General features: G+C 48.6%; 1 protein-coding gene across 1 annotated transcript; it reads right to left on the bottom strand.

The window, feature by feature from the left end:
• Positions 1–2686: 2686 nt before the first annotated feature.
• Positions 2687–9553, bottom strand: s100v2 (S100 calcium binding protein V2). The gene is made up of 3 exons (XM_083680788.1): positions 9398–9553; positions 6511–6642; positions 2687–3427 (listed from the first exon to the last, which is right to left on the bottom strand). The coding sequence occupies exons 1-3, from the start codon at positions 9407–9409 to the stop codon at positions 3257–3259; spliced, it is 315 nt and encodes a 104-aa protein (XP_083536914.1). The 5' UTR covers positions 9410–9553; the 3' UTR covers positions 2687–3256.
• Positions 9554–10024: the final 471 nt, after the last annotated feature.

Below are 10024 nucleotides of genomic sequence, written 5' to 3'. Positions count from 1 at the left end.
TCAACGCTCCTGAGGTTCCACAAGGGGGCGCTGAAAGTCCTCAGAGGCTTCCAGACCCGTTTGACTGGACAGAGCCGTGTGGTGCTGGTGGGTCATCGCAGGAAGGGCAGAGATGGGGTTTCGACACTAGGGGGCTACGGGCCTGAGGAGCTTTGCCGGGTTGTGACAGCCATGGAGATAGAAGATGGCCGTTTGCAGACTCTCAGCCTGGTGGGCTGTGAGCTCGGGAAGGACCTCAGGTTTGCAGAGCGTCTTCTACGAGCACTTAGGTCCCTCCGTGTGGAGACCAAACTGCACCTGCACAGCTCAGCGCTCTCTGTCAGTCCCTCCGGCCAGAAGGTCACCAGAGAGGAGGAGGGAGTCTGGAGGCACAAAGATGGCCGCAACAAAGTCATTGCAGAGCTTGACCAGAGCGGTAAGCTCCTGACCAGAGTGGAGAAGAGCAAGAGAGGACGGGTCGTCCCCAACTACACGGGACATGCCCTGTTCATACAGACTCTAGAATGGCCAACGCACCCTCAAATGTTCGTCCCGGAAGACTTGCGTAAGAAGTACCCCTCCATTGACTGCCTCGAGGGACTGACTTGGAGTCTGTTCTTTGAGGAGAACGAAAGGAGGCGCGCTCCAGATTACACACCAGGTGACGGTCAGAACCTCAGCGCCGTATGGGTGTCGGACCATGAGCCTGAGGGGGACGTCCCGATCAAACACCTTGCCACCATTCTGGATCTGCTCATGGAGATCCGGTACAACGGCTGGGAAGACGCAGACTTCGACCTGTATTATGTCCTGAACGACTGCATCTACAAAGTGCAGAGGATCACTTTTCACGTCTTCCTGGTGGGCAGGTACATCGATCCCCACCGCCGGGACGAAAGGGAGAAATTCACAGACACTTTTAAGGACCAGAAGGAGAACTATTCCATCCAGGAGCTGAGGCAGGGCCTCAAAGCCGCCGAGTTCAACGATTTCTGCCGCCAGACATTCCAGTTACGGCGGTGCCTCCGGGACTGCGAGCGCTGGGGCCACTACTTCATGGCGGCCGTGTTTTCGGCGTCCGTGCGGAACTTCCGCACGTTCTCGCTCTTCCTCATGAGTGTCATTGCGTGCGAGGTTGGACGCTCCCAAGGTTCCGACAGCTCCCTCTGCACTGCCTTCGTTGGGGAGGACCACCCCATGGCCACAGCGGACCCCTGGCCGGAGCGTGGGAGACGGGGTTTCTATGGTTGCACCGTGGACAAGTCTGAGGAGATGCGGAAGCGGGACAGACTAGTCTGGCTCGATCAGGTTGTTGCGAAAGAGAACGCCCTTTTCAGCCATTCCAAAAAGGTGATGAGTGGCGTTGACCACGACCAGGAGACAGAGCTGGACATCTTCGGTAGGGTGAAGGTCATGAATAAGTACGCATTCTCATCCTACCTTGAATTCTTTAGAGGAACACCAGAGGGAAAGAAGTTGGCTAGGGGCTGCATGGGGCCTAGGGGTTAGGGTTAGGGTTAGGGTTAGGGTTAGGGTTAGGGTTAGCATGGGGCATGGGGTCTTCCTCATAAAAAAGGCTTCTGGCATTACGACTGCCAATGGCCCCTGGTGTGAGCATTGATGACTTTGTCTTATGATGACTGTTGGATAGATGATTCACTTACTTAAACAAATGTATTTGTTGTAAGTCGCTTTGGATAAAGGCGTCTGCTAAATGCCATAAATGTAAATGTAAACTCTGGATAGATCATGTTAGATCTCGTTTAGTCTCGTTCCAGGACACTTCTGCCCAAATGCTGGTGGACCAAGGCATCAAACTTGGCCTTCATTAAGACAATAGAAAGACCGTCGAACACGGACAGCGTATAGCCATTGGCTTTACTTGCCATCAATCATCTCCCACAGCCCCGCCCCCCCAGTGCACACCACATGTTTCTGATTCGGAGCGACACGTGTTAGCCATTTGATTCGCCGAAATCAAATAATAACAAATACTTTACTCATTAAACTCATAGATTCTCTCCCAGTAGGGCCAGGCGTGCGTCATTGTTATTCCAGGCTTATATCCGCTGTGTAATAGCCTGGGGATAGGTTAGATAGTTAGATCATGATTACACTTCCATACAGGGGAATTCAATGGACCTGTCACTCATGCAAATGCATGGAGTGGCAGTCATTAAGAAAACATAGAGAATGCAAATTCATAAACTGTGAAAGTCAAGACCTCCCCTACTGAACCATTTAAATGGCTGACATGTTGTATGAAAATGATGTTAGAAGTGATCGGTTACTTGCTCTTTAGCAGGGGAGGCTGGTGGAGGTAGAATTCAGAGGACAGGCTCATTGTATTGCATGCAATGGAATGAGGAATGGTATCAAAAACATGTTACCATTCCTCATGCCATTCCATGCATTACAATGAGACGTCCTTTGATTCCTACCTCCACCAGCCTCCCCTGGTGTTCTACCTCCACCAGCCTCCCCTGGTGTTCTACCTCCACCAGCCTCCCCTGCTCTATAGATTTATTTAGATTCAAGGATCACATTGTAGTAGGAATAGCAATGTTAAAGTGTACTGTATACTGTATGTGTGCTTTGTAGGTGGTGGATACTTTAACATTCACAATCATGACACAACCTTGTGTTAGATAATATAAGGACGGAGTTCATGATTAATAAATCAGAATGATGGAGCTCTCCGTCGGTGTGATTTCTTTTGGTCTTTATTGCATAATTTCATGTTATATTTTCATATCTTATCACAATGGCCAGATAACAGAGAATTACAAAATATAAATACAAAACCACAGTGGGGAGATGTTGCTTATGGAAACATGCTATGAAGGGACTCTGGATGCGGCTGAATTACTGACACTGTGTAAACAAATAACTTTTTATATTCAAGCACCTCAACCACATGGTGTTTTCTGATTAGATTGGGTTGTTTACTGTGTGGAGATATCTGTAGTGGTTAGATTAGATTGGTCATGCTGTAATAGCAAGATGCCATTTACACTATGGGAGTACAACATTCCTGTAAACCAAGTAGCATAAAGCTAGTAGCATGAAGCTAGTAGCATGAAGCTAGGAGATGAGAACTAAAGGTACTACTATGCTTTGGGAATGTACAAATGAGGACTGTAATGGACAAAGAGTAAATGCTATGTTAGTGTCCATCCATGGTGGGGTGGGAGAGGGGGGGCGGGGGCGGGGGTGGGGGTGGATAGAGATGATGCTGTCTGGTCCCCCAGTGGAGGCCCTGTGAAAGGCCTGGACCTCAGAGAAGCACACAGCCACACTTTGACACCTTCTCGCCACTTAGTAGGCTGTGCTGTGTACCGGCCAGCGACTGGATCAGCGTCCAGAAGTGGCTGAAGGTGATTCCCTCGCCGTCTGCCACGCCCATCTGCCGCATCACCTCACCCAGGCCCTGCTCCGTGCCGGCGGTCTGGGGGGGGGGGGGGGGGGAGACAGCAGGAGAACAAGACGTCAACACTCCAGAGTAGGAGACACAGTATTGTTTTTGCAAGAGTTGCCGGATGAACCAGGTAGTCTCACCTTTGACCCCCAACAACCGCCCACATTTGAAACAACTTCAACTATTGGTTATGCAGGGCTCCCTTGTAAAAGAGACCTTGGTCTCAATGGGACTCCCTGCTAAAATAAAGGTTAAATAAATAAAATAAAATTGTATTACTGGTTGTTGTGAATGGTTGTGAAATAGTTTTTATTAGCTTATTATCTTTATTATCTATTAAATTCTGTTGTTGTTGATGTTGTTGTGGTTGTGGTGGTTGTGGTTGTGGTTGTGGTTGTGGTGGTTGTGGTTGTGGTTGTGGTGGTTGTGGTTGTGGTGGTTGTGATGTGGTTGTGATGGTGGTTGTGGTTGTGGTTGTTGTGGTTGTGATGGTGGTGGTGGTGGTGGTGGTGGTTGTGGTGGTGGTGGTGGTTGTGGTTGTGGTTGTGGTTGTGGTTGTGGTTGTTGAGAGCTACTCTGCCCAAGGTGTTTGGTTGCGTTGTGTATTTATTTATTTGTATTCAATGTAATGACAAATAAACAGAACTTCAACTTGAACCTGATTAAACACGCAAAACATTCTGAGAATGTACTAGCAGCTGGTTATTAATTAATTAATGCATGATTAATTAGTTATTAATCATGAATAGCCATGAATTAGCAGGAAGTCAAACAATACTTCACCATGACCAAGAAAAGAAGATTATCTCATCGTGACACATCTACAATAATACATGACATCCTTTACTGAGGGCTGGAGAAATGTAACCACTCTCAAATTCATAAACGGAGCTTTGGATGCAAGGACTGACCATCCATGAAATCAAAATGATAGTTTTAACCATGTTTTGAGGGTAACAGAGTTAAGATGGTAAATTCACTCCTCAAGTTGGAATACAGCCACCCGTGCCATGAAATTGCTGGCTTTTCGGTGGCGTAGCTGGTTATTTCAGTGATGGTCACGTGTGCTGGCAGTAGAGAGCAGGTTGGAGACTTGTGTGAGTGAGGGGAGGAGAGACTGTCTACAGCAGAGTGATGTCTGTTCCACTCCCACCACACCGTAGGCTGTACTAATGCACTGGGTTTGAGCTTGTATGTAAACCAATGACCTTCTCACGTTATATCCTGTTTTTCTTTGGCCTTGCTCCTCTATAATAGATCCATGGCTCTCTCTGTAGGTATGTTTTCATCAGTGGAGGCTGGTGGAGGTAGAAATCGGAGGACAGGCTCATTGTAATGCATGGAATGGAATGAGGAATGGTATCAAACACATCCCTCATTCCATTCCATGCATTACAATGAGCCCGTCCTCCGACTTCTACCTCCACCAGCCTCCCCTGGTGTTCTACCTCCATCAGCCTCCCCTGGTGTTCTACCTCCACCAGCCTCCCCTGGTGTTCTCCCTCCACCAGCCTCCCCTGGTGTTCTACCTCCACCAGCCTCCCCTGGTGTTCTACCTCCATCAGCCTCCCCTGGTGTTCTACCTCCACCAGCCTCCCCTGGTGTTCTACCTCCACCAGCCTCCCCTGGTGTTCTACCTCCACCAGCCTCCCCTGGTGTTCTACCTCCACCAGCCTCCCCTGGTGTTCTACCTCCACCAGCCTCCCCTGGTGTTCTACCTCCACCAGCCTCCCCTGGTGTTCTACCTCCACCAGCCTCCCCTGGTGTTCTACCTCCACCAGCCTCCCCTGGTTTTCAACCCTTACTGTGTTTGGTCGTTTTAAAGGTACCAGGGTTCACTAAGATCATTTGGAAATGTCCTGAATCTGTCAGCGGGGCATCTGTGTCTGCTGGAAACAATAGAAAGGAGTTTTGGGAAAAAATATTTCCTGTCCTGAATGTTGCTCCACAGCTGAAGCATTAAACAAAGATCTGTTTGAACCACTGCTTGAATATGTCACCATTACTCTTCTATTAAAATATGTGATGGTAAGTGTAAGACTATAGTTAATGAAAACCATATTATTTAATTCTACAGTGCTCTGCTTCCCTCCCCTTGACATAATTTTAATCAATGTGCTGTCCAGCTGCCTTTAAGATGGAGACAATCCACTGATCAGTGTGTCATAACACACATTTAGTCATCTTTCTCGTCACTGTTTGTTAAAAAAATGCTTATTGTTAATGTTGTTAGGTCATTTCTCTCTCAGTTTGTTTGTTGATGAAACGACAACCTTGAACTACAGAACGCACATGATGCCTTTAACACGTCTTCCTTCAGACGCACGGCTGGTGTTGGCACCTCCAGCTGGTTCAGAGAAAGATGTCAGACTGGTCCGTTCAGACACGGGCCTCAGACGACAGCCAGTCCCAACATGAAGACAAGGCAGGATTCAGACTCAGTGTTTCAAATAAAGTAGGTGAGTCAGTTACCTGCAACAAGTTAATCCTTAAAACGTGAACACCCAGGTCACTTACAATCCATCCAGTCTGGGATGTTGCAGTGTGTTCTTGTGCTTGTTTACTTTGTCAAAACTCATTTAACAGTAGAGCACACATTGGTAGATTTAACAGTAGAGCACACATTGGTAGATTTGCACCCAACCTGGAAACCGAAACCTCCAGGCTTTTCCTAGGTGTTTGCTGAGGAGTGACAGGAAGTGTGTGTGTGTGTGTTTGTGTGTGTGTGTGTGTGTGTGTGTGTGTGTGTATGTGTGTGTGTGTGTTTGTGTGTGTGTGCTTGTGTGTGTGTGTGTGTGTGTGTGTGTATGTGTGTGTGTGTGTGTGTGTGTGTGTGTTTGTGTGTGTGTGTGTGTGTGTGTGTGTGTATGTGTGTGTGTGTGTGTGTGTGTGTGTGTGTGTGTGTGTGTGTGTGTGTGTGTGTGTGTGTGTGTGTGTGTGTGTAGGTACTGTGCGTGTGTGTGAGCCACAGGAGTCAGAGCCGCACCCTGCTGGCAGAAACAATGACAGGTGTGGCCCGGGGGCGGGGTGTGTCCCGGGGGAGGGGTGTGGCCTGGGGAGGGGTGTGGCCTGGGGGTGGGGTGTGGCCGGGGGCGGGGGGCGGGGCGCCTCACCTTGGTGAGGTTGGGCAGCTGGGAGGACAGGAGACCTTTGAACTCCTCAGTCTTCAGTGTGGGGCCGTTGTCCGCGGCAGCCGCATGGAACTGTGTGACCAGAGTGTTGATGGCCTTCTCCAGGTCTGAGGTCTGAGGAGGGGGGGGGAGGGGGAGGGAGATAAGGGGGAGCAGGTTAAAGGGGAAGGATCTGACTATGAATACTGGTTGTTATTGATGAAGACAAGAGCAAGGCCACATATAAAGATAAGGTTGATCTGAAGCCTTTGAAGCAGAAGAGTATTGGAACACAGCAATTAAACAAAATACAACAGAAATAAAAAGACACGACACAAATAAAGTAATAGAAATGTTAAAGCCGTACATGTGTATTTGTCACCTGTTAAATAGAGTTCAGAAACCTTGAGGGGCAATAGATCAGCCTGAGGGGCAACAGATCAGCCTGGGAGGTAACAGAAGCACCCCCAGGGTAACAGAACCTCTCCCAGGGTAACAGAACCACCCCAGGGTAACAGAACCACCCCAGGGTAACAGAACCACCACCAGGGGTAACAGAACCACCACCAGGGGTAACAGAACCACCCCAGGGCAACAGAACCACCCCCAGGGCAACAGAACCACCCCCAGGGTAACAGAACCTCTCCCAGGGTAACAGAACCACCCCAGGGCAACAGAACCACCCCCAGGGTAACAGAACCACCCCAGGGTAACAGAACCACCCCAGGGTAACAGAACCACCCCCAGGGTAACAGAACCACCCCAGGGTAACAGAACCACCCCAGGGTAACAGAACCACCCCCAGGGTAACAGAACCACCCCAGGGTAACAGAACCACCCCAGGGTAACAGAAGCACCCCCAGGGTAACAGAACCTCTCCCAGGGTAACAGAACCACCCCAGGGTAACAGAACCACCACCAGGGGTAACAGAACCACCACCAGGGGTAACAGAACCACCCCAGGGCAAGAGAACCACCCCCAGGGTAACAAAACCTCTCCCAGGGTAACAGAACCACCCCAGGGTAACAGAACCACCCCAGGGTAACAGAACCACCACCAGGGGTAACAGAACCACCCCAGGGCAACAGAACCACCCCCAGGGTAACAAAACCTCTCCCAGGGTAACAGAACCACCCCAGGGTAACAGAACCACCCCCAGGGTAACAGAACCACCCCAGGGTAACAGAACCACCCCAGGGCAACAGAACCACCCCCAGGGTAACAAAACCTCTCCCAGGGTAACAGAACCACCCCAGGGTAACAAAACCTCTCCCAGGGTAACAGAACCACCCCAGGGCAACAGAACCACCCCCAGGGTAACAAAACCTCTCCCAGGGTAACAGAACCACCCCAGGGTAACAGAACCACCCCAGGGTAACAGAACCACCACCAGGGGTAACAGAACCTCTCCCAGGGTAACAGAACCACCACCAGGGGTAACAGAACCTCTCCCAGGGTAACAGAACCACCACCAGGGGTAACAGAACCTCTCCCAGGGTAACAGAACCACCCCAGGGTAACAGAACCACCAAAAGGGGCAACAGTACTGTCAGCTCCCACAGTGGGGGAACACTGATCACACACAAAGTTGCTCTTGACAAACAGGTTTAAATGTAAAGTTTTGCAGTAAATTACCACAGAAAGAGAATTCTATTTCAATGGAAATTATATTGTGTGACACAACTCAAAAAAAAGAAGAAAAAAACCCATAATGAATGTTGGACCCCCTCTAGGCCTGCTGCACCGTCCCCCTAAAACAACCCCCGAACCCGAACCCCAACCCCCGGTCTGCTCAGCAGTTCACTGAGCTCCTCATTTGATTTCAAAGGTGGACAAATAAGCTTCTTGATTTTCCTTCTTCAACACTGGATCAACAGGAGCTAACAGAAGGCCTGTCCATGTGAAAGCCTCGGGTATGTTTGAAAGACAGTTGTGACAGACACCTGAAACTTTGCAAGTCGGCCATTATCTGTCTGTCTGTCTGTCTGTCTGTCTGTCTATCTATCTATCTATCTATCTATCTATCTATCTACATCTCTCAGTATATCTGTCAGTCAGTCAGTGTGTCAGTCAGTATGTCAGTCAGTATGTCAGTCAGTCTGTTTGTCTGCCTGCCTACCTGCCTGCCTGTCTGTGTGTCTGTCTGCCTGCTTGCCTGTCTCTCTGTCTGTCTGTCTGTCTGAGTCTGTGCGTCTGTCTGTCTGTCTGTCTGCGTGTCTGTCTGTGTGTCTGTCTGCGTGTCTGTCTGTCTGTCTGTCTGTCTGTCTGTCTGTGTGTAATGTGTGTCTATCATCTCCTCATATCCCGTCTCACCCTCGAGGAAGGCCTCTGTGGTATGCAAGGGTGAAGAAGAGGGACTGATTGCCTCCCCGTGCTTTCCATTTCCACCGTCCACACGGTCTGGTCTGTAGGGACTCAATTGAGAATAGCTCCTCGCTACTCTGCATATGGCCTATATTAACTTGCCATTGTTCACATTCTTTGCTTTTTCGTTTCGCCATGTGCCTATAAATCAATGTTTCTACTGCAATGTCTAAATGGTCAAATGTGACACGTTAAATCTTCGGAAAGGTGCAGCGTTAGTTTTTGGAATGGAATGAACATATTTTAAAAGTATCCAATGCAAATATCATATTACGTATCATCTTCCTTAAGATCAGACTGAGATGGCGTGATGTAGCCAATTAAACTCTCCAGGGAAGGTTTTGGTGAAAATATAACACCCTTGCAACGAAGTACGGTGCGTAAAGTGAAAACCTCAAAAACGCATAACGTATGCAACAAGTCAGTCAGCTCGGGCTGCCTGGAGAAAACAAGGCGCAAAAGTAACCACTTGATCAGGTTTAAAGTTCTGCGCTGACAATAAAAAACATATATATACCGTCCTACCTGTTCTGCCATTTGGATTGGTCTGGTGATGTCTTTTATCAACGTAAACTTCTCTCCGCGACGTTCAGTAATTGTTGCTTTTCTCTCTCAGCGTTTCATTGCTTCTGTCACATATTGGCAACATTCCTAAATCCTCCCACTGGAAGAAAAAAACACTGGTCCCACCTTCCTGTCTGTCATGAAACGCTCTGGGAAAAGTTACAACGCTGTAATCCGACGCACTGGGACTGTAAAATTTGTGACGTTTTCTTTTTAACGAGGCGGAGGCTGGCATAGTACTACCATCCGACTTTTGACATAGATCTAGTTTATAAGTTCTTCTCTGTCTGATTTGTTATTTTGTTTGACAGAGAGTGCATCACTGATGTTGATGTGAAACGCTGCCTGCAGGAGGAGCGGTCCTGTGGACGAGCTCAACATCTGGAAGGCTTTAACCAACAGTTGGAACACGTTTGTTTTACGCAACAACTGTCCGCGTGCTCAGGCTGGTTTACAGTTGTTCTTCTATAGTCTATTATTGCAATGTTTAACCCCTCCTTTACCCAGTCACATCTCCTGTTTGAGCAGCCTTAAATCCCTTAAATAATATAATTCATTTGTTAGTCGGCCTGCTTGTATAGGCTATGC

This window comes from Argentina silus (assembly GCF_951799395.1).
Source record: "Argentina silus genome assembly, chromosome: 11".
NCBI lineage: Eukaryota > Metazoa > Chordata > Actinopteri > Argentiniformes > Argentinidae > Argentina > Argentina silus.
The sequence above is the reverse complement of the archived record's forward strand: the minus strand, read 5'-3'. Positions and strand labels throughout refer to the sequence as shown.

Bases quoted from the DNA above. Each gene is read 5' to 3' on its own strand.
- s100v2 (XM_083680788.1), bottom strand. The intron at 3,428-6,510 runs GTGAGGCGCCCC...CCCCCCCCCCAG, and splicing joins AGCTGCCCAACCTCACCAAG to ACCGCCGGCACGGAGCAGGG.